At 41.5% G+C, this 25,030-nt stretch overlaps 1 protein-coding gene across 2 annotated transcripts in view; it reads right to left on the bottom strand.

Moving 5' to 3' along the window:
• Window positions 1-1,013: 1,013 nt before the first annotated feature.
• The window catches only part of CDC40 (cell division cycle 40), a 52,996-nt gene continuing 28,979 nt past the window's right edge, over window positions 1,014-25,030 (bottom strand). For both annotated transcript variants that reach the window (XM_038395656.2, XM_043510817.1), the window contains exons 8-15: window positions 21,423-21,497; window positions 17,606-17,651; window positions 15,543-15,644; window positions 11,077-11,192; window positions 10,651-10,784; window positions 5,868-5,944; window positions 4,224-4,368; window positions 1,014-2,917 (exon numbers count right to left, since the gene is read on the bottom strand). In XM_038395656.2, coding sequence (XP_038251584.1) covers window positions 2,740-2,917; window positions 4,224-4,368; window positions 5,868-5,944; window positions 10,651-10,784; window positions 11,077-11,192; window positions 15,543-15,644; window positions 17,606-17,651; window positions 21,423-21,497 — 873 coding nt within the window. In that variant the 3' untranslated portion in view covers window positions 1,014-2,739. The remainder of the gene's footprint in view (window positions 2,918-4,223; window positions 4,369-5,867; window positions 5,945-10,650; window positions 10,785-11,076; window positions 11,193-15,542; window positions 15,645-17,605; window positions 17,652-21,422; window positions 21,498-25,030) is intronic.

Raw genomic sequence — 25,030 nt, 5'->3', positions numbered from 1 at the left:
TTGGCTTTTAAAGTTAAGATCGGCTGTGGGACGCACATTCTCTATATTCCTGAACTCTTACTGCTGTCCATTTTCTACTTAAGAATGTTTCAATTTTACTGTCTACATCAGAGCCACCTGCCTAGCCTGAGAGCTCATCTTCAGTAGGAGATAACAGTTTTGAGGTAAGATAAGATGTAGCTATCTGTCGTTACCCACTCCCCCTATAGTCAACGGATGCCAACATTTTCATGTTTCCATTTGCAGCACATATATCCTCCAAACATTCACCACCACATTTCTATTGCTCTTGTACAGAGTTCTAAGTTTATACTTGCAAAGTCTGAGGCCTGTCCAAACACAATAGCTACTGGTACCCCCACTTTCTCCCAAAACAGACCCATCCTCATCTGTGCCACCCATGACAAGTCACCAAAGTACATGTATTGTAAATATCTATCAGAGGTGCCAATGTCAAATGGACGGTGCACACTATAGTTGAGTACAAAGGCTGAGAAGAGTGTGTGTGTGGAATCTAAACTGAGTTTCCAGACTTTCAAATTTATTTTTGAACAAATTTCACCTTCACCCAAATGTCTGGCTTTCGAGTTACATGTATGAGTTGGAAAGGGCCTTTAGTGCCTTATCTTGTCCTATTCTTCCTAAGACATCCCCTGTAACTGAATGATCAAACAACAATGGTTTGATCTCCAAACAATTTTATAATGTTAATTCAATAGTTATTCAATGTGGCTTGAAGGCTGACCAGTTTGTTGTCCTTTCACCTTATTTCCATTATTCATTCATAGTCAGATAATATGGTAGTGAGTGTGGTATAAGAATTTAGAAAGACTTTTCTGCCCCATTTGCTTAGCAAAATAATCAACATATTGGTTTAGTATTATCCAAGCAAGGAAAATAGTTCATTTGTACCTTGACACCACTGGGAGTTAGGAAAGGCCAAACCCCAAACTGAAAGGATAATGAATATTCAACTTGGATATGTTAGAAGCAAGGACTAAACTAAACCAGACTTTTATACAAAAGATTTATTAAAAATAAGTTCTTAAAAAAACCCAACAAATTGTGATGTATATACAGTAGCTTAGCATGGAAACAATCTGATGCATATAATACCAGAACAGTGAGTATGGTAACTCCTCACTTAACATTGTAGTTATGTTCCTGAAAAATGCAACAAATCAACGATGTTCAATAAATCCAATTTTCCCATAAGCTTTAATGTAAATGCAGGGGGTTAGGTTCCAAGGAAATTTTTGGGGGGCAGACAAAAGGCAGCATATACTGTACTGTATTGTGGTTGGGAAGTGCCCCTGGCTTACCCCACACAGGCACAGGCCGCTGCAGGCAAGGACACTAGGAAGAACCTTTGCAGCAGTGGCAGCTTACCCGGAGAAGAACAGGCACCAACTTTGCTGGGGGATGCTCCAGGCCCACCTCTTCCTGTCCCTGCTCCACTCCAGACCCACCTCTTCTGGAGAGGAGGAGGAGTGGGGGTGGGAACATGCTGCATCCCCGCTTCTTCCCTGCCCCCAGAAAGTCCTAAGGCGGGTGGGCGGGGGGAGGAGGAGAGGAGACGCAGTGCTGCCCCGCTGCTCTCCCTCCCTCCCTCCCTCCCTGGAAGTCCTAAGCAGCGCCAAGCATCCGTTTGGCGGTGGGGGAAGCGCTGGGAGGGAGGAGGCGGCGGCGAAGAGGAACTTGTGCAATGCTCCCTTGTAAAGTTGCTGCTCTTCCACAAAATCTTACATGCAGTGTACAGAGCAGGCAGCCAAACGATGTTATAAGGAAGCATTGCACAACTTTAAATGAGCATGTTCCCTAATTGAGCAGTGATGTAACTTTGAAACAAGGTTAAGCGGGAGGACGTTAAGTTAGGAGTTACTGTACTAAAGTGCACGTGGTACAAAGAATATGATTAAGGGACAGGGAATGTGGTTTTCTTTGAAATATGTATGCCCCAGTAAAGTATGATAATTAACATATTGAACTTACCTGGGGGTTTTGGGTGGGGTGAGGATTTTTTTTTTATTATAAAGAACTTTCAAATAAACATGGTTACGTAGAGGAACCTCCATGATCAGTATCATGTAAATGTTTAAGTCAAGATACAAATAAAAACGCAGATGGAGAGTTTAGGGAACACAGTCTGCAGATACACTCCATTTGTTCATTGGTATGTATGCTAAAATCTTTGATCAGCTCCGTTTCTGTTATGGATCAATAAATCTTAGTCATTGGTTGTATACTCTAATAAATTGAAGAAACTTGGGTGCCACAGAATACAGCCAAAAAAAGTCTATTAATGGATGTATCTTCAATATGTACTGCAGTAGACATTAAAGAGACTTTTCTTCTGAGTGGTGCAGTTACAGAACACAACAAAACTGCTGGTTTTTTACTTCTACGCCATATACTGTGTGACATCCAGAATCACAAACTAGAAAATATTGTTTTATTTTGAAAAAGTGTATCAAACAGAAAATAACTTATCAAATTAATATTTGCCACTTCACATGACCGTTCTCAGCATCTCACAAACCTTAGAACAGTAGCCTTTCAGCTGAGTCTTCTGCCTGGGAGATTTCCCAATTCCAAGAGTGCACAGTGTACTTTAATAGCGAAGAACCCAAAAATAGCTGGAAGTTCAAATCAAAACCATCCTCAGCAGAGTTCATGTTTAACAATCTCAGATGTTCACAAAAAAGTCTTATAAAAAATTAGCTCCTTGCAGTACCCCCTTCAGTCCCACAATTTAATAAGACCATCCCAGCCACAGGTGATGACCTTGGATGTTTCATGTGGATGCCAGACTGCGCCTATACAAACTTTGTCATGTGCTTTTAACCTACTGTAGAGTTTTGTTGTCTTCCAGTCCCAGATGTTAAGTTTTCCATCTGCATCACCTGATATCACATAGCTGTATTAAAAAAGTAAAGGCTGTATTAAAAACTCTCAGAACTACTTTTATTATTTTCCATTTTTGGAAGATTATTATAAAGCATACATTAAAATAGTGTTTTAAATTAATGCAAAAAACAGATTCAGGATAATTTTGTACTGGGGAATGGAAAAAGTTTAGTAATCCAATAAGCTTTCCATTCAAGAGAGTCTGTTTCAACAGACATCAGGAATTCCAAAGAATTAGCATGCATGATGTGTTCTAAAGAGCCTGAGCTCTTGCTATGCAGTGATTCATCACATCATCTGTGAGGTAAATGCGCTAAGCAATGTAATTATACCATGCGTTATGTTGCTTGAGTAACAGAACCTACTGAGAGGATAAGAGAAAATTTCATGAAAAAACCCTAATTTGCAGAGAGATCTTTCTTCAAATTTTAAGGGATTTTTTAAAAACACTTTTGCAGTGCATTATGCTAATCATGCAGATACTTGCTTTGTTAACTACAGGAAGTTAAATGGGCATAACTGTCTTAAAATGACACCGATGTGACAAATCTTGTAAAGTTGCAGATGGGAATTTGCTGTACAACTTCATTAGGCAAAGTAGAAGAACCAGGCTTCAATCTAGATTCCGTTTTGCTTTAAGTTTGAACCCAAGGTACATGTGTGCAGGAAGGCTTCTTGTGACTCTACCGTAGATGTGTGTGTACGAAGCCAGTTGCTGCTCCCTGGTTCATGGCTACCTAGCTCCAGTGCAAGTTAGAACAGGAAGCATCCTGCTCAACGCTGCTGGTGCTATAAAGTCCCTTACACCAGCAGAGGATCAGGTGTAGTAGAGCTCAGGTCTGATAAGCCCCCTTATAGCCCCAGTCTGCCCTCTTCCATATGCTTCCTCCTCTCACTTTCATTCTGAGGCAGCGTGGAGTGGGAGTTGTGGCTGGTGTGGGAGGCAGTTTAGCTGCCTCTTATAGTTGAGATTCCTCCTACCTAGGGAAGGCTTCTGGTTGTTTTAAGGTCATAGCAACACAAAACAGCCTTTGTAGAACGGAGAATTTAGGCCAAAGTGTTCATTGTGAGTACTTCAACTAAATGATCATTTCATATACTACTGGGCTAAACCTTAGTACTGAATCCATTCAAGTTAACAAATGGCAAAGGGCAAATTCCCCTTTTAACTTCTGCTGTGTGGCTACAGATAGTTTTCTGCAATGTTGGGTTAAAAGGACAGCAGCACATCAGCATGTTACAAAGGGTTTCAAAAAACAAATTCAGCAGGTTCTCGTGCCAACTTTAAGACAGAAGTTAGTTTTCATAGAACTTACCTCATGTCAGGTGAAAAATCAACTTGACAAGCATAACCTGCCACCATGTGACCCTTGAAGATTTTCTTTTTGTTTAATCTGAATCTGTTCTGAGCTCCAAAAATCAAAATCTGATTATCCATTGATTGACAAGCCAGCCATTTTCCTGTACGTGCAACAAAGTTCAGGCAGATGTCAGTCTTATTTTGAATCAGACTACCACAGCTGAAGAAACAAACCTGACAAAGATTCCTAGAATTTTCACTGTCAGTTTTGGTTTCAACAATATTCTGTGTTAATAAAGCATTTAGTTAAATAATATGCATGGCTTCTACCATGTACTGTGGAGCTGAGAGCTAGACCCTGGAATGGCGTATTAGCAGTGTTTGCTCAAAGAAAAGAGGTATAGACTTGGCTCACATCACTTGTGTTGAAAGATTTCTAGTGTTGCAGACCCAAATTTAATCATACAAAAACAGAAAACTTCTAATTCTGTAAGCAATTCTTTCTAAGTCATTTGTGACACCAATACAGTTATCAGTCATACCCACGGAAAATTTTCATTGAGATGACAACTTCTGCCTATTACAATACTGGAGATAGTTTGGAAGTATGTCCCTGCATGTATACTCAATTGCCTCTAGTAACTTTCTCTGTTATAATCACACTACACCAGTGATTCTCAAACTTCTGTACTGGTGACCCCTTTCACATATCTTAACTGGTCGACCAAATAATTGAAACCAGGAGACAAGTTCACAAGATACTCATCATCTCATTAATTACTCATTTTAAGTTGTGGAACAACAAAGTTACCAGAGGTTTCCTGGGTTTTTCTTAAAAAAGAAATTTTACTTGAGTGTAAAGCAGGTCTAAAATGTGTTGAACGATTTTAACCATGTAAATAATTCCTATATATCTAATTTTCAAACCATTTTTTTTTTTTTATATAGTTTCACAGTTCAACAGGAGAAGTGTCTGGAAGGAAAAAATAAGGGACTCTCTCCTAACTAATCATGTATCCACACTTCTTCCTGTTTTGGTGTTGGGTAGGGAGGAGAGGGCAGTGCACTAACTTCTGTCTGGAAATCCAATGCAAATGCAGATGCTTCCAGGTGGGTGAGGGGACATGCTGAAGAGAGCAGCTGCTCCTTTTCCGCTGGACATATTCCCTCTAAGAGCGGTGACCACATAGCGGCTTTGAAAGACTTTCTCAAGGGTCCCAGGAAAAAAAGAGTAGACATGTCATGGAGACACTATTCTTCTCTTCTGCTGCCTTTTAGGCTTTTTTATTCCCTTCTAGCTTTGTTTGCTCCTTCTACCACTTGCAGAAAGAGAAATTTTAAACCGACAGTTCATAAAAAAGAAACTAACTTGGGCCTCTCACTACAGAGAAAGTAAACTAAGACCTTGCCCACTTAGGAATATTTTTTGGTATAACCCAAGGTGTTAATTTAAATGAATATAGTTATATTGATACAACTCACCCTGTTTGGTTACTCTTACTCTGGTATAAGAGCATCTTTTTTTAGCTTATGTCATCTGGAAAGGAATTTAAGCTAACTCCCAAAATGAAACAACAGATATCCATATGGGAGGGTTGATACTGGTATAACTGGTGAAACTTTCCTGTGTAGACAAGGCCTAAGTAAAGTGTTAATTTACCATTTGGAGACAAGGTGACGGCAGGCATCGAGTGCATACTTGGCTCTGCGATGTACTTGAAATCGACAGGAATATCCCTGCAAAGGAAGAAATGTGAATGGATGAAGTACTGGAAATGTTTCAAAGGGCTACCTGAAGTCAGCTGATTTAATCAACCATTGTGAAACACAGAATGAGAGGTGGTGTCCAGGTGAAAAGTGTCTAAAACAGAGTTCAAAGATATTAAAAATACCTCCCAGTGAACTCTTACCATGGTGCTATCAACAAAATAAAATTAGCCTTGTTTAATACCTCCAGTTGTGAATAGGTTTTGGCAATGGATGTAGGCCAGAGAGTCTCAACCCTTCTCTCTCTGAGGCCCCTGCAACATGCTATAAAAACTCCATGGCCCACCTGTGCCACAATAACTGGTTTTCTGCATACAAAAGCCAGGGCTGGCGTTAGGGGGTAGCAATCAGGGCAGTTGCCTGGAGCCTCATGCCACAGGGGCCCCTGCAAAGCTACATTGCTCAGGCTTCGGCTTCAGCCCCGAATGGTGTGGCTCAGAGCCCTGGGCTTCAGCCCACGTGGCAGGGCTTCAGCTTTCTATCCTGGGCCCCAGTGAGTCTAATGCTGGTCCTGCTCAGCGGCCCCCCTGAAACCTGCTCACGGCCCCCAGGGGCCCCCGGACCTCTGGTTGAGAGCCACTGATGTAGGCAATGCAGAAAGTATAGATTCCCCCCCACAATAGCTGTGTCTACACTAATAACAAAACCAATTTTCAGTCACACTTGAGGGAGGCTGTGGGGTAAAGGCAGCGGGGTTTGAAAGTCAGTGCAGACACTATTCCATTCCTACAACAGACAGGCAGAGTATGATAGCTTGCATGTCTCAACCTACTCCCTCACCCAAAAAGGAGTCTTTACTCCAGCTAGGAAGAACTTTTATGTAACCTGTAAAGGTTAAAAAATAAAGCCACATTATGGAAAATACACTTCCTGCATTTAATTCTAGTTAGAAGGAATCGAAATGTAATGTGGGTTTTGCTGTCTTCTCTCTTCACAAATTAATGCAGGCTCATCTGCTGGAGTTTATTCCAGGCAGCTCTGCTTTCTGTTAAAATGTACCAGATGTAGTCAGGACTGCTGCAGGATATGCTGCCCTAAACTATTAGGCAGAATAAAAGACATTTAAGTTTCATACTTGTTTCAAGCCAAATTGTGAAATAAGTAGTAAGACAAAATCAGCTTCTTAAAGGTCACCAAAAAATGCTGCCGTGGTTGGCTGACCTAAAAATCAATTTACCCTCAATGGCTCTTCTCACTGGAAATTCTAAACTGAGAGACCTGGTACATTTTCCTCAAAACGTTGTTTTATGAGCTGACAATTAGAAGTGGTGAAAGTTTCTAACCTTCACTGGCAAACATTAGAGCGCTCCACTGTGATCTCTTTCCTCCTGACCAAACCTAGCAGGAAATAAAAGTTAGGGTCTCTTGAAAGGTAAAGGGAAAGTGTTTGGAACTGCCTGAGACATAAAAGCTCTTAAAAGACTTCAGTTTGCTTATGGGAGAGCTTGGGAACTATGGAAAAAGACAGATCACTCCAGGGAAATCATCTAAAGCCTAGGGATTGCATTAGCCTCGTCCTCCTAACAGAGAATTAAACCAGCATTAGATATCACTATGGGGCACTGGTTCACTAGTGACTTGGAGGTAGGAAAATTTTGAGCTGAGTGTCATCAATATAATGATGGCACAGCAGCACAAACCATTTCATCATTTCCCTGAGTAGCACCATGAAAATACTAAGGAGTGAGAATAAAATTCTGCATTTTCACAAATCAAGGGGTTTAGAATACAACGAACACCTCAACTTTAATATCACTGCCATATGGATGCAATAAGTAGAAAGCAGGAAAGCAAACTTCAGAATATCCCAGTTCAGATTTCACTGAGCAAATATAGTTTGTTATCTGAAAAACATTTATTGTTCTATATTCTTATTGTTACAGTTACACAAAGGAATGACACTGCAATCCAGTAAACATGAAAGCAGAATCTGTACACAGCATAACATCCGTGAAATGGAGATTCAATCATCCTGGGAAAGTTGTTCCCAGCAAAGTCTGACATGTCAGACCAATTACAAATGCTGGCCAAGTGAAAATGCTTACCAACTGAGGTTTGATTACAAAACACCCTAAACATTCCTCTACACAATTAAGAGCACTACAATAGCAATTAAAAACTTGCTCTTAAAGGCTACATTTAATTACATATACAGGTCGTATTTACTTGTAAAGCTTTTACTTGTTTTTGTTAAAATCAAAATCTTCAGGCTTATTATTAATGTAAAGAAAAGAAAGAGATATTTGTACATTTAAACCTATCAAGAAGTGAAATAATCAATTAACCAAGCCATATAAAATGCCTGTTATAAAAGTAACAGAAAAGAGGGATTTATTCACAGCACTATGGGTGACAACTTGACATATGAAATTCTTCAAGCTCCAAAAGCTGCAGTGCTGAACACGTTCATTTAGTTTTAATGCAAATGTCATTAATTTGGAGCCTGAAATCTGTGAAATTTGCCTACAGACAGATAAGCATATTTTATTAAATGTTCTGTACAACAGTCCACAGCGATGAATGAGCAGAGTGGGAAAAGCACTCTATATTAGCTTTTTATATTAGCAGTTTCTTAAGCAAAATTTGAATGATGGAATATGATCTAATCTATAGTTCATAATATCTGAATGAGACAACACTATCCCTGTGACTTCTAAAATAATTTGAGGCTATCTACATTTGGGACAATCAGGCTGTGATGCTCTGCGACTAGATTCTTTGTGGTGGGAAGGAGGAAAGGAAAGGTCACATTCCACCCTGTAGCTATTCATCTTATCCATTGTCAGGAATCACAAGAAACAAGAGCATCCAGTCCCAAGAGGCAGCAGTTCTATGCAAGAGAGACGTGGCTCCACAAACCAAATAGAAGAAATCCCTGTTAAAATTAATTGTACCCAAGGACTTTTCCTACTCCTTAAGGTGTTCCCTGAAGCTGCTTGGAGCTAACCCACCAGCACTGTCAGATCGACAGTCCTTCCAGATGAGGAATTTCAGACAAAGCTCCTTCCAGAACCAGTCAAAACACCCACTGAGTCAGCCAGAGAATGATCTGGGCACTTCGTCTCACCTGTGTGGCCAAGTGCACTGCCTTCACATAGCTCCCAAACTGCTAGCCAGCGAGCGAAATCCATAGTACTGAACAGAGATTATCACATAAGAGCATGTGGCAGTAGAGCTAGCACAAGCTTAAAATGAATTTCAATATACCCTTCACTTTTTTTTTTTTTTTTTTTAAAATAAAAACAGGCAGTAACTGTGTGGTACAATATGGACCTCAGTTGAGCACTGCTGTGACCTAGATTCCTCCATAAGGGCAACGTACAACTACTGTAGATCCTAAAGATAGCCGGCTGGATTCGATGAAAAGGCCAGAATGAATCACTCTCTTTAATCACCGAAGTCTTTTTCTAAGTTTCAGGAACTGAACAGAACACCTCTCTCCCAACTCACATTAGAACTGAAGAGCAGATCAAATAATATTTCTAAATGAGTGTTTTCTTGGATGGAATTTCATACACAATGCTGCCACTATAATTTTTGTCAATGTTTTTACTGTGCTTCTCCATGCAACTCCAAAAAAAAACAACCATGACTGAAAAGCTAGAATGAAACTATTAAATGATTTGATTTATTAGTTATCTTTACAGTACTCTAAAGTAGCATCACACAGGCAATTCTTTATACATGTAATTTAAGTGCTGCTACACCTCCTATGGGATAGGAGATGAGAGAAACCATTAACCGAATGTTGTCTGCCACAAGCTGATATGGCTATGCCCATTGTTTCCACATAACACAGCCCATGGCACCACTTTTACTTTATAAGTAAAGTTAAAATAATTTGATTGGTATTCACCTAGAGTGTGTTATACAGGAGTAAGAAGCAAATCATTTCACCGATTAAAAAAAAACAACACATACCATATGACTGACTAGCCTAGAAAATATTTCCAGCAACAATTTTTATATTACTGAGGCGCTATGTTTGGTTTAGATAAAAATCAATCTAACAAGATATTTGATTTCATTTTGGGCTAGTACAGTATGTTGAATAAATGTGACCTGAATGCTCTTGCGCATTCATACCAATGAAGTCCGCTGTAAACTATGAAATTCTCTGCTTTGCTTTTGGATAGCATTAATGAAATCTTCACAGGTTTTAAAAAGCAGCCCTCAGCTAATAAGTCTGCAACACAGGAGAATTGTAAGCCAGTAAAAAGAGTTAAGTGTTAGACATTTTAAAAATCTTTACTTCAAAGGGATTTTAAAAATACAATTAATGGTCTCGCATCTAGTTTCAGGAAGGGATGTTTCATTTGACTGAACAAATAGGTTAAGAACTGGCTCTCAGACTAGCCTGTGGAATGCAGAACATATGGGTTTGGTGTGGAATATTTACAATTGGTCAACAGCACTGTAAAATAGACTAGAAACTAGCAGCAGGAACATCACCGATTTTTTTCTGGCACTGCTTCTTTTTAAATATTTCAACTACTGTAGAGAATAACAGAAATGGATTTGTGGAAGTTAAATTAATTTAACTTTTTGTTTGGCTAGCCAGAAGTTACTGCACCAAAACTTCAAAGTAATTGCACTGATTTGACTTAAATTGTTAACGGTTTCCCAGTTTGCTCTGTACTAATGTGAAATCAAACTTTGTGATGTTTGAAACTTACCATTCCCAGACTCTTAAACTCTTGTCATCAGATGTACTCACAAACCGTCTATTCTCATCCACAAACACAATGGTGTTGACAGCTCCCAAATGCCTATCGTACTCCTGCACAATCTCCCCACTTCGAACATCCCACTGCAAATTAAACAGCAAGCGTCAGAGCCACTTAGGTTCTAATACATTCCTGAACTTGAAACTATAAAACTTCTGATATTTAGTCAGACTTTCAGGTCAGAGAGCAAACACTCCACCAACAGCCTTTGAGAGAGAGTGTTCAAAAATGCTGTTAAAAAAAAGAAAAATCTATGATTTTGAAATATAATAAAGGCACTGCAGTTATACAGCAGCTAAATTTAAACTTCAGGTACAAAAACTACTTTACAGAACGATGAGATCAGGAAACATTTAAGTAAGTTCTGAGTCTTACCTGTACAATTTTTTTATCTGACATTCCTGCTACAAAAAGATTTTGTTTATCTTCATCAGGATTGAATTTGACACAGTATGGAACCTTCCTGTTTGTGAACCTTGAAACACATTGCCCTGTAAACAGACAAGCCATTCAAATTAGATCAGTTCAAAAGTTTCTCAAGCATAGTTTTATAAACGCTCACAGTAATAAGCTATCATAATTTATCCATCTTTGTACCTAGAGATGTTTTACTTAGTTTAGAGCTGGAGAAAACAAAAACGTACGCTTTCAACTCCTGAAAGGATCAGAGATTGGGAATTATTCTGGAGATGACTTGGATCTTCCCTCCTCCCTGCCCCCATAAAGTTTCCCACCATTGCTACCTGGTTCAACCGAGGCAGCTGGTCACGCCCTGGACCTAATCTTTAGCCTAGATATCAGTACTGAGGACATCACAACCCAGCCAATGTCTTGGACAGACCCATCGCCTTATTAAGACAGTAGTCAGAAACCTCCAACTGCCAGGAAACAAGACAGACCAAAGATCCTGATTCAACCCTCATGGATGCCACCAAATTCCAAAGCCTCCTAAAAGACATCAGCACCCCAGCATGAGTCATCACGGACCTAGTGACTCATTATCACCTTCAATACTAGACCCATCACTTGTAGAGTTTCACAAGGAACAATTCTCTCACCGGTCCTTTTCAACGTCTACATAGAACCACTAGGTGAACTGGTCAGACAATATAAACTCAAAGTGCCAGCAATACGCAGAGGACACACAGCTTTACCTACCCTATTCCTTCACTGCCGCCTCCACCATCACTACCACCAGCAAGGCCCAATGCTTGGACAAGATCAGCTGGTTGAAACAGAACTCAAGAAAGGCAGAAGCTATGGTGATAGTCAGAAGAAAACATTTTGAGGAGTTTGCAGCCAAAGTATATTTTCCTTTGGTTGAAGGTACACATCCACAATTGGTCAATTGAGTTCATAGTTAAGGAGCACTCCTGGATTCCTCACTGATGCTAAGTACTCACACAGCCACATCTTTCAATAAATGTTTTCTATCATCTCTGGTTGGTTAGGAGACTCCACCCCATCATGGCAATTGATGACTGGCCTCTTGCCTTCATCACCTTTTGGACGGACTACAGAAATACAAAAGCACCGACGGCTTCATGCCCAGTGTAAGGACACTCCAATCAGTATAGAATGTTGAAGCACGTCTTCTCAGAAACACAGGCTACTGCAAACACCCCAAGCCTGTCCTCCGCTCCCGATGCTGGCTTCCCGTAGAATACTGAATCCAATTCAAGTTCTCAGTCCTTATTTTCAGAGCACTCAATGGCCTAGACCCAAGGTATCCAAAAGATCAACTGAAGACTGTGGCTGACAACTACACTCCTCTGGCAAGACAGTACATTCTATAAGAAGGGTAAAACTCATTTGTGTGGGAGACAAAACTTTCTCCAGAGGCCAGCTCAGGACTATGGAATGACATCCCCAAGGAACATCAAAAACCTCACCGTGTGTGTGTGTGTGTGTGTGCGCGCGCGCGCGCGCGCGAATAAAAAAATCCCAGGACAAAACCCTCCACTGCACAAACCTCTCCCCTGGGGAGAGAACACCCACATGATAGATGTTAGTCATGTTGCTTAATGCATTACTGGAAGGTATTCAGATACTACCCTAAGAAGTGTGGGATAAAAACCTACACAGAATAGAATTGACCAGGACCAGATCCATTGGTGGTGGCAACAGTGAAAGCACCAGTAGTATAAACAAGATGTCACTGGCTGCTGGTTTTTTAACCCACAGTGTCATTTAGACCTGCTCTGAGCAGTTAGATGACAAGAGTGGTTAAAATGCTGTCAGCCATGTGCATCTTTTTTATATACTGCTATTTCCATTGTTGCCTCCACAAGGTAATTTTAAGGAAAACAATCACAGACACGGCCTTGCAAACTAAGTGCCGGAAGATTATGAAGCCTTCTGAACAAAGATGCACTCTACACAGCTCTTTAATGGTGTCTAACCTTGATATTGTATGTATTTTAGGAGGGCAGAGTTTGGCCTCCAGTATGTATTGTCAATTAACATGCCTGAGGAGAAAAGAATCCATTTTGACTTTCAAAGACCAAGCTGAATTTGCAGGCTAGCAGTTAGAAAAAAATATTTTTTTCCCCTTGTAAACTATGCAGAACACTTGAGTTAATGGCATCCAAGTACAGAAAGAGTGATCCTCATCTACTTATAAAGATCTGGGAGAGGCTTGCCGCCCTGGGCAAAACTTCAGTGTGCCACCCCCTTCCTATCTTCTAGAACAGTGGTTTTCAAACTTTTTTTCTGGTGAGTCAGTTGAAGAAAATTGTTGATGCCTGCCACCCAAAGGAGCTGAGGATGAGTGGTTTGGGGTATGGAAGGGGCTCAGGGCTGGGGCACAGGGTTGGGGTGTGGGCTGCAGGGGTGAGGGCTGCAGCGTGGGGCCGGGAATGAGGGGTTCAGGGTGTGGGAGGGGGTTCTGGGCTAGGGTGCAGGCTCTGGGTTTGGGGGGGCTCAGGGCTGGGGCAGAGGGTTGGGGTGCAGGAGGGAGTCAGGGTTCTAGGCTGGGTATGCAGGCTCTGGGTTTGGGGGGGCTCAGGGCTGGGGTGCAGGAGGGAATCAGGGTTCTGGGCTGGGTGTGCAGATTCTGGGGTGGGGCCGGGGATAAGGGCTTTGGGGTGCAGGAGGGGGCTTTGGGTTTGGGGGGGCTTAGGAATGGGGTAGTGATTGGGGCATGGGGGTGGGTTGCAGGCTTACCTGCAGTGGCTCCCCATCAGCGGGGATGCTAAGTCAGGCTTTTTGCCTATCCTGGCACTGTGGACCACGCTGTGCCCCAGAAGTGGCCAGCAGCAGGTCCAGCTCCTAGGCGGAGCCTGTGGCTCTGCACAGCCCTTGCCTACAGGCACCGTGTCTCCCCCTCCCCCCCAGCTCCCACTGGCCGGTGTGGAGCCGGTGCTTGAGGTGGGGGCAGCGCGCGAAGCCCTGTGGCACCCCCCTCCCCCCAGGAGCCAGACCTGCTGCTGGGCACAGCGTGGTGTCAGAACAGGTAGGGACAAGCCTACCTTAGCCGGGCAGCACTGCCAACGGGACTTTTAACGGCCTGGTCGGAGATGCCGACCAGAGCTGCCACGATCCAGTGCCTTACATTCTGCGATCCAGTACTGGGTCACAACCCGCAGTTTGAAAACCACTGCTCTAGAACAGAGGTTCTCTACTGAAATAATGGATCCAGGGTTTTGGTCGAAGTGGGGGCAAGTACTAAGCCACAGTGCCACGCATTGTGGGTTGACCCAACTGCCTCTCCATCGTAATGGAGGGACAGCTGGGCCAAATTTGAGTGAGTGGCCTTGTGACCTGGTGCACGGGGTCACAGTGTCACTCAGTTTTGGTCCAGCTTCCCCAGGAAGCTGCCTAGTTTGCCTATAGCTGGAATGGCCCCGAGCTCTGATATGCGACATATTTAAAAAAAAATTATGGTACTGATAATTCTGTGTTACAAAGCCTCTTCTCTGGAGTTGCCCTATTCAGATTCTTTTTACTCTTTTAATAGCTATTTTCCTACATTGAGGAAGTCTAGGGGAAAAAGACCTTGAACATGACTATTAAAAAAGTGGCCTGCACATTAAGTGCAAAGTGGAAGGTGACTGGCCGCAAGAAAGCTAAGATCAGTCACCACACAAGTTAAAGTAAAACAAACTTCATATATTTGGCAAATGCACAAAATTAAGGAAGTCTTCAATTAAGTATTGAATATTTGCTAAGTACCACAAAGGCACAATGAGAATAGTAGTGCAGCATTAAGAAAACCATATTTAGTATCTAACAGGATTTAAAATACCTTTTTTTGATTGTGTATTTGGCAGAGACACTCTGCATTAGGTGAATATAAATTATTTGTTAAAGTTCTTCGCAATGAAAATACAAATGTTGTGAAATATATGTCATTGCTATAATTACTGTTATTTCTTTCCCCAACCCATCTGGGAAAATTCTATATTTTTTTAATCTGGAAAAACTATTATAGAATAAATCCTTTACCAAATTATAATATTCAATTAAAAAAATGTACTTTTACTACTTAATTTCATTCTTATAAGTGAAGGGATGCCAAATAATTCTCTCTAATTTGGTAAATGTTTGGCCCCATTCTTCGACTTTCTATGTAAATTTTCAGTTCAAAGTAATTTTTTTAAATAATGTGAGAACCCTTGTTACCATGGATTTTTTACTAAAACAACAAGACAACCTTAACTGTAGCTTTACAGAGACAACAAAAATATTCAGGAGATGAGAAAATTGCTCTCCCTGTATTTGACACAGCAATGTTGCACTGTAAAAGCATCTAAAAGAGGAAGCATGGCTATTAAAACAGTAGCTATTTACTACTAATTACAATGATTATCAGATTTGAACATGTATGTATTTAAGCCTACCTGTTTCAGTGTCCCAGAGTTTAAGATACCGGTCATATGCTGCACTAAGAAATTGAGTTCCAGCATTGTTAAAGCAGATGTCTCGAACTGCTTTACTGTGCCCTACAAGATAAAAAGAAATGTTGTAGAGAGAAGAATTAACCCTTTACCCCCAGTGCTAGGAATTAGGATTTTCTGGAGAACATTACCACAGACAGAATGCAGATAAACCACAATACTAATGGTCAATTAGGAATAAGACTGACCACAGGAGGCCTCCCTGCACTAGGAAAATCTTCCATTGCTACACCACCATAGTTGCAGCCCCACCCGTTATCAGTCACAGGGCTCATACAGTGACTGCCATTTTTATTACTGTATTGTCTAAACCTGTCCTTTACAAGGTTATGTGACACAGCGGCAAAAGATCAACTCCCTCTAGTGGTGATAATGCAACAACAGGGAATTTCCTAAAGCAGTCTAGTGCAGACAGCCAGAGAGAAGTTACTTTGGAACTGCATTGACAGAAGATTTTTTTGGAACAAGTGCACTCATCTTAACACTTAACTAGCCTAATGAGCTAAACTGCATAAGGATGGGATAAATGCTAGGATGGTAACAGAAAGTTTAGATGACTAGTTTTGTTGACATTCATATTAAAAAAGTCTGCCCCACCCCAAAGCAATTTATTTAAATTAAAATATTCATTTTGTCTACATAATCCACACATCTTAAGATGTGATGCAGCTGATCTCTCCACTGCACTGAAATGACGTATACTGCACTACAAATACGATGCACAAAATCCACTATTGCTTCAAAGATTGTCCTGGACATAGTTATAGCAACAATGCATTGCATGTGAAAAATATCACAACAAACATTAACATCCAAGACAAAAAAGTAAGGGAGAATCAAGGACTGAACACTATAGAGGAATTCTATGAAGAGGATGCCAACTGCTAGGCACAGCAAAATTTTGGGATGGCAGCAATATCAAGTGGGTAAATAATTTTGGCAGGCTTAAATTAAATCCCCTGTGGAATACGGGAAATACTTGGGTCAGGAAGGTGCGTGGCTTAGGTAGAATCATCTCCACCGCCTTGCAGAATAATTCTGGTTGGCCATTATAGCACACTTATAGGGGCCCTACATTTTAGCTTACACACATTTTTAAAATAAATACAGCAGGTGAATCTGACTCATGACAGGAAAGTTCTGAAACCACAGTTCAAAGAGAAGAGTCTCTTCAGAGAGATCCTTTTCTGAGGCATAAGTTTAGCCAATCTGCTTGGTGCCTTGGGTACTAGAAACACTGATAAAAGGGCACTTCAAATGACGGTACATCATTCTAGAAGTGTTTCCACTTCAAAAGAAAAACTGCTGCTTAGAAGCTGCAGCAAAGGCTGCTAGAAAGCTCACATTTATCTCCCTCGATCCTCTAAAAAAGTTCTCAATTACAAGGAAAAAATTGGACTTTTTCCATTTTTATATTTTAAAGGTCTGAACAGTTTTTGTGGGAAGTTTTTCTCTGTTCCTTTTGCATTAGAAATTCATTTCTTGTGTAGCCCAGAAGAGAAGACCTAGTTAAATGATGGCATCACAATCGTTAATTTTAGTACACCCAAAAGCGTACTAGGTATCTCACAATACAAGTAGGGAGACACTATCTTTACTGTTAACATGCTATCTAATTTCAGACATGACATATTGAGGGGAGGAGTAGGTAACAATAATGGGGATCTATATGATCCATTTCTGGTAATGACCCATAACTGATTGACCCAGTACACTAATATCTTGTTTTTATGGTCTAGAAGTCTTCAGTGCCAACACTAAATCATGTTGATTAAAAACAAAGTAAGATCATTCACAAATGCAGCCTCTTCAGCATTCATGCCAACACCATACTGAAAAGCTGATATTTTTCTCAGATGCCTACATGTCTTCTGTAGCACTGACACCCTCTCCCCCCAAAATCACCAAGTAATTAAATCTACTTGGGCAGGGGGGAGGAGGAGACAAGGAAAGAAGGAAGTTGTTTTAATGTATATTAAAAAGAGTTCAGTAAAAAAAGAGGTTACCAATAAACGTTCGTAAGCATCTTCGTTCACCATATACCTCCCATAGCTTAAAGAAAAAACAAAACAAAACCAGAAATGTTAATTTCTGTACCACATTCTTATGAAATGTTTAACGACAGATGTACAGGACACTATCTGAGAATTTTGACCACAGCTAGCCTATCTTGAAATTCAGAAATAATGTGAACATTTGCCACAGAATTTCTGCAACTATCTCCATAGTATGCATGGCTGAACTAAAATGAAATTTCATTCAGCAACAAGAAATTAAATGGTCCAGTTTCATAAACTCAAAAGAGGAACTTTTCAGCAAAAAATGTTTTGCTATCAACATTTGTCCCAGCTATAAAATGTAGCTTTACAGAAGATCATGTTCTACCAAATGATAGCAGCAGCAAAGGTAAGCTTAAGGACTTGTGACCTTCACAACCTAATTGTATTAGCATTTAAATGCTATTATTAAGTACTTATACTGTGCTAACACCCAAATTGTTTTAGGCATTTTACATACACACATGAAACCAGAATGCCTGTCCCAAAAGACTTACAATTAGGACTGTCAAGCAATTAATCGTGCTGTTAAACAATAATAGAATACCATTTATTTAAATATTTTTGGATGTTTTCTACATTTTCAAATATATTGATTTCAACTACAACACAGAATAAAAAGTGCACAGTGCTCACTTTATATTTATTTTTATAACAAATATGTGCACTGTAAAAACCAAAAGAAACAGTATTTTTCAATTCACGTCATACAAGTACGAAAATGCAATCTCTATCATGAAAGTGCAACTTACAAATGTAGGCTTATGTACAAAAAATAACTGCATTCAAAAGTAAAACAATGTAAAACTTTAGAGCCTACAAGTTCACTCAGTCCTACTTCAGCCAGTTGCTCAGACAAATAAGTTTGGTTAAAATTTTCAGGAGATAATGCTGCCCGCGTTTTGTTTACAATGTCACCTGAAAGCGAGAACAGGCGTTCGTATGGCACTGTTGTAGCTTGTGTTGCAAGGTATTTACATGCCAGATGCACTAAAGATTTACATGTCCCTTCATGCTTCAACACCATTCCAGAAGACATGCATCCATGCTGATGATCATGGGTGGTGCGTGAACCACCGGCTGGGGAACGCTAGCCCCTAGCCGCACCCCTTCCGCCCACGGCCATGCCTCTTCCCCCCCCCCCCACCAGAACCAAGCCCCCACTTCCGCTGGAGTGCAGACACACCCACCCCACAGCGGCCACTAGCCCAGTCCCATGGCTAGCCCCCCCCCAGCCCCAAAGGAGTGTTGGGAGGGCAAGCGGTGCATGGTCCCAGCTTCCCCAGCCCTGGGGGTTGGGCGGCCGGCCGTAGCCTCCCCAGCTCCAGAGTGCAGATGGCGTATGGCTGCAGCCTCCCCAGCCACGGAGCACTGGGAAGGCTGGAGCCAGAGGACTGGAGCTGCACACAGGGAGCGGTCAGAGCCGGGAGAAGGGTCACACCTGGCTGTTTGGGGAGGCAAAGTCTCCCCCAGCCTATGTGACCTGCCACCCATGCTGATGATGTGTTCTGCTTGACAACTATCCAAAGCAGAGTGGACCAATGCAGGCTCATTTTCATCGTCTGAGTCAGATGCAACCAGCAGAAGGTTGATTTTCTTTTTTGGTGGTTTGGGTTCTGTAGTTTCCACATTGGAGTGTTGCTCTTTTAAGACTTCTGAAAGCATGATCCACACCTTGTCCCTCTTGAATTTTGGAAGGCACTTCAAATTCTTAAACCTTGGGTCGAGTACTGTAGCTATTTTTAGAAATCTCACATTGGTACCTTCTTTGCATTTTGTCAAATCTGCTGTGAAAACGTTCTTAAAACGAACACGTGCTGGATCATCATCTGAGACGGTTATAACATGAAATATATGGCAGAATGAGGGTAAAACAGAATATGAGACATACAATTCTCTCACAAGGAGTTCAGTCAAAATTTAATTAATGCATTTAAAAAAAAACAAACAAAAAAAAACCCGAGTGCCATCGGCATGGAAGCATGTCCTCTGGAATGGTGTCCAAAGCATGAAGGGGTATACAAATGTTTAGCATCTCTGGCATGTATATACCTTGCAACACCGGCTATAAAAGTGCCATGTGAACACCTGTTCTCACTTTCAGGTGACACTGTAAATAAGAAGCAGGCAACACTATCTCCCATAAATGGAAACAAACTTGCTCGCCTTAGCAATTGGCTGAAGTAGAACTGAGTGGACTTGTAGGCTCTAAAGTTTTACACTGTTTTGTTTTTGAGTGCAGTTATGTAACAAAAAAATTCCTCATTTGTAAGCTGCACTTTTACAATAAAGAGATTGCATTACGGTACTTGTATGAGGTGAACTGAAAAATACTATTTCTTTTATCATTTTACAGTGCAAATACACCTCTATCCTGATATAACGCGGTCCTTGGGAGACAAAAAAAAAAAATCTCACTGCGTTATAGGTGAGACCACGTTATATTGAACTTGCTTTGGCCCCCCCTGTTCCTTGTTCCCTGACCGCCCCCTCCAGAGATCCCCGTCCCTAATCACCCCCAGGACCCCACCCCCTACTCCGTCCCTGGAGTGCTCCGACCCCTATCAACACCCCCCGCCCCGACAGGCACTCACCGGCAGCGGTGGGAAGCAGAGCAACACTGTCCCAGCCCGCTCCACTCCGCCAGCTCCCAGCTGCAGCGCTCAGCTTCCCGCCGTGAGTGAGTGCGGGGAGGTTGGGGAAAGGACGGCCCGCCGTACTCACCTGCGGTGGGAAGCAGAGCACCGCGGCTGGGAGATGGAGGAGTGGAACGGGCTGGGGCTGGGCTGCTCCGCTTCTGCCAGCGAGTGCTGGGGGGATCCCTTCCCCCAAACCCCCTCCCCTGAGTGACATGGCTGAGGCCGGGGCGAGGGAAGCTGAGTGGACTGCTCCCGGCCCCCCGCTAATACCCATGGCCACTCGGACTGCGGGGCCCCCAAAAGTGCCCCTCACAGCTCTTGTCTCCCAGACCCGGGGGGGGATCCTGACCGCCCCCAAGACCCTCTGCCCCTTATCCAACCCCTTGGCCCCGGCCCGGCACCCTTAACATGCTGCTCAGAGCAATGTGTCTGAGCTTTACCGCATTGTATGCAAACCCGGGTTATACAGAGTCATGTTATAGCGGGGTAGAGGTGTATTTGTAATAAAAAATAATATAAGTGAGCACTGTACACTGTATTCTGTGTTGTAATAGAAATCAATATATTTGAAAATGTAGAAAAACATCCAAAAAAATTTAATAAGTTTCAACTGGTATTCTGTTTAACAGTGCAATGAAAAAAAATTAATCGCATGAGTTAACTACAATTAATCGACAGCCCTACTTACAGTCTAAACATAAAAACAGATGAGAAATGAGGGAGAAGAATACAAAACACAGTACACACAATGTGGGCAGGGCGGTGATAGGCATCTATTTAACACACACACAGGTTGCTGCAAAAACCTTAATTTTTGCACTTCTTGACTTTATTTTAACTGTGATCTTTATATTGCATTAAAATAGTTTCTGCATTACTTATTTTTACATTCAAAGGGGGTGATTGATAACTTAACTATTTCTATGCAGAACAAAAACTAATTCAAACCATTTCTGGGAGAAAAATTAGAATGTAGGATGACTATTTGACAATTTTTAGCCTGATACAGATTTAAACAGGGGACTCAAACCCTGGAAAAGTATGTGTTCTAACAGAATTAGACTCACTATTTAAATGCTGTGAATGCTACATTTGTATGAAGTGAAGATATATCAGAAACAACTCACTTTAATTTTACAGTCCATGGAGCAAGATAGCAATATGTGGCCAGAGAGTGGAAACAACCTGACTGCACTGACACCCTGTAAATAAGAACATAAATGATTAAGGAACAGCAAATTGAGGATGTGGATTTTTTTCCTAGCTCAATTTCCCTCTTTTCTAAAATATTTAGATCAAATCCTAAAACACAACCTTATCAGAAACGTTGAATATTGAAGAGGAGCCTGTACAATCTCCTGCTCCTTTTAACACAGCAATGTATTTTAAACAATTGCTCCTGCTGAATCACCAGGGGGCAATCCTGAGTCACTGCAACAGTTGTGTGCATGCCCCCTTCCCCTCCCACACTGACACCCACCCATACCATTACCATGGCAGCCCTTGGAAAAGAAATTCAAATTGTGGGTTTGGAACGTTAGCTTTGACAAAAGAATAACACAGAGCTCTCCCCCCTGCCAATCTGACCTCTTCATAATACACCCAGTTCTGCACAATCGTGACTACAATCCTCTTTATATTACAATCCTGTGACCAGTAACTGGGGCCTCTCTAAGCAGCCTCCTGGGGTAACTTCTAACTCAGGCCTCTTGCATGACAACAACTTCAACCACACAGGCTCTGACCCTGCAAACACTAAAGGCCATTTGTAACTTTACTCAGGTGAATAATCCCAGTGGGCTGCAATTGGATTTTTAAAGAGGTTACTATAAAATCAACAGATACGTATGTTGGGGAAAAAAAACCCCCAAAGACTTTCATACAGACAATACTTTACATCACTTTATTTTACAGCACCCTGATTTCCGGATGCTGGTTTCACACAACAAGCTTATTTTATTACAGATACCTAAACAGAGCAAGGGGGTTCATAAAAATGCTACATTGCATATGAAGTTTGAAACATCACTAATACAAGGAAACTAAACCTTGAACTCAGAACGGGAGAAGTGAAGGAAACACTGATTCAGAAAGTTTTCAAGTGTGTTTAAAATACTATTCCTGATTATTTATACAGCCTCCCAAGCCTACTTATTGCTCAACACACAAAAGAGGCACTAAGTTGACAGATACAGAACCAAATTTTCATAACAGTTAAGTTTTATTGGCAAACTTTTCCCACTAAAATTTGCACATGTAAACAGGTAATTGTTCATATAGGAAATTTGCATGTGCAGTTTTCTGATGAGTAAACAACAGCTGCACTCAGAGTAAACACAATGTATGAACATCTTTTCTTGAGTATTAGGATTATTCAATGTTAAAGATTTGCAGGGGATTTTAAGAGGTACCATGGAAATCAGTGCATGGAACACAGTGGGGTTAAAAAAAAAGATTAACTACTGAATAGGACTCTAACAATGCAGCTTTACAGGGAGCAGTAATGGTGGAAGTGCTAGTGTAGACATAATGCAGGCATTTTTACCTTCCAACTATCTTCACTAAACAGGATTAGCAGACTTGGTCGGTAAGAACTTCTGCAGTTGGTCTATATAAGCTCTCCCACTACTGCTACCATAAATTGCTGGTGCAGGAAAAAAACCACAAGGAATGAAAGTCTTAGCCCCACTGATGTCAAAGGGAATTCTGGTACAGACTTCCATGGGGCCATGATTTTCACCCATGATTTCTAAAGTTCAGAATTATGCAAAAAGACAGACACAACAGCTCCAAAAGAGGCAGAAACTGCCCAAATCATTACAGCGTTAATCTTTACCACCCCATTGAGATGTCAACATTTCAGTGCTTCCCCTTTTAGCAGAAAGGCACAGGTCATATGCTTCTCTCTCTTAGGGCCAAAGCCCCAAATATCCCCAGTTGCCACAATATCTAGCTTTCTCTTTCCTTGCCCTCCCCCAAAATCTTAGTTATGCACTGTCAGTATAAAAAGTTTGGCATATTAAATAGTGAAATTGTGGGACCTACGTAGAAAAGTATCAAAACGTAGAAGGGCTACTGCTCTACTTGTACCTTCATTTTCATAGATAACTCATTTGCACTGTTCATTTTTCAAATGTAAATGATTCTACAGCATAATTTCCAGCCTGCTGCAACAAAATGCTAGAGATTCTAAGAACACTGCCCCAGAAATCAGGCCCAGCTGGCCACAGAATATACCAGGCCCTAATATTTTCTTCTCATTGCAGCTTTGCAACACATTTAACACAATGTCATGTTTAAGCACATTTAACATGATTAGGATAGTACCTAATGACCATGCGTGAATGAGGAACATACACCTTCTGCTACAGCTGGCTCATCTTACTGGATGAGATTCAAGACAGCGGACAGCAGCCAGTAGATTAAATGTCTAGGGATTAAACAATAGGAGTCTCCAGAATCTGCCTTGAGTTGAAAGCTCTGGGTAAGGAGATGTGCCTTGAATTGTATCACAAACTTAATCCAGCTTGGGCTCAGATGCCCAACTCTGAAAAATACCCGCCCCCGATTCAACAGCTTCTGTCTAGTAACAGCTAACTAAAGGGGCTCCTTCAGAGTGCAGTTGTCCTACTACACATGGCAGAGGCAGCCTTTGAAAACTAAGGGTATGTCTACAATACAAAACCATGACAACCTAAGTTACATTGATGTACAGCCACACAATAATTAAACTGCTTTTGCACGTCCACACTACGCTCCTTGTTGGTGGTGCGCATCCTCACCAGGAGTTTATGGACTAATATAACTGTCAGTGTGGGGCATTGAAGGTTAGCGCCTGAAAGTCGACCTCAGCAATGCAGTTTCTACACTGACACTGTGTCAACCTAACCACATCAACCTAAGCACTGTGCCTATCGCGAAGGTGAAATCAGTGTAGCGGGCGAGTTATATTTCAGCATTGATGCTTATAGAGTTAGGTCAAAGTAAGCTGCCTTGCATCGACCTAACTCTGTAGTGTAGACCAGGGCTAAAGTCCAGACGTTAAGTTTTACCAATTTACAGGTCAGAAAATAGCGTGCCACATCTGCAGTCTGTTCTACCTAAAAAGCAAGCACATCCAGTCTGCATTATCTGGACCCACTGAATGGTCTTCAAGGCTAGCTCTAGATTAGGCACTACAGCAGTCCAACCATTTGGTAATAAAACACATTTGAACCAGAATAAAAGCTGTATCTAGAAGGGATGGACAGGCACAATATCCTGGCCAGCTAGAAGTGAAAGAGTTGTTGACCACTCTCATTTGGGTGCATGGAGAAAAGTCGAGTAAGAATATGAGTTTTCAAGCCACTCCGATGATTGTAAAAAATAAACCAGAATTCAAGGAGCAGTTAAATAGTTCTTTAAAATGTTTCCCCTCCTCCTCCCAGCTTCATCTCAGGTTTATCTGGATTGACCCTAAGTGAGCTGGCTTTCACCCAGGACTCTATCTCTAAGAGCTACTGGCAAAGTAGGGAAATCCTTCTGTTATTGATATTTAATGTCACTGACTTTGTGCAATCATACATAAAGTCTAAATAACTAGGGGGCTGCAAACTCATAGCTTCTGTAGCTCGCTACACACACAAGGGGCTCCCGGCATCCCTACCACAAGCTCCCTGGGTGATACCCTCCCTCTCTTTCAGGGACTCCCCACACTTTCCACATCAGTGCTTAGGTCAGTGTAATTTTTGTCACT

The sequence above is a fragment of the Dermochelys coriacea genome, chromosome 3, assembly GCF_009764565.3.
Source record: "Dermochelys coriacea isolate rDerCor1 chromosome 3, rDerCor1.pri.v4, whole genome shotgun sequence".
Lineage (NCBI taxonomy): Eukaryota > Metazoa > Chordata > Testudines > Dermochelyidae > Dermochelys > Dermochelys coriacea.
The sequence above is the reverse complement of the archived record's forward strand: the minus strand, read 5'-3'. Positions and strand labels throughout refer to the sequence as shown.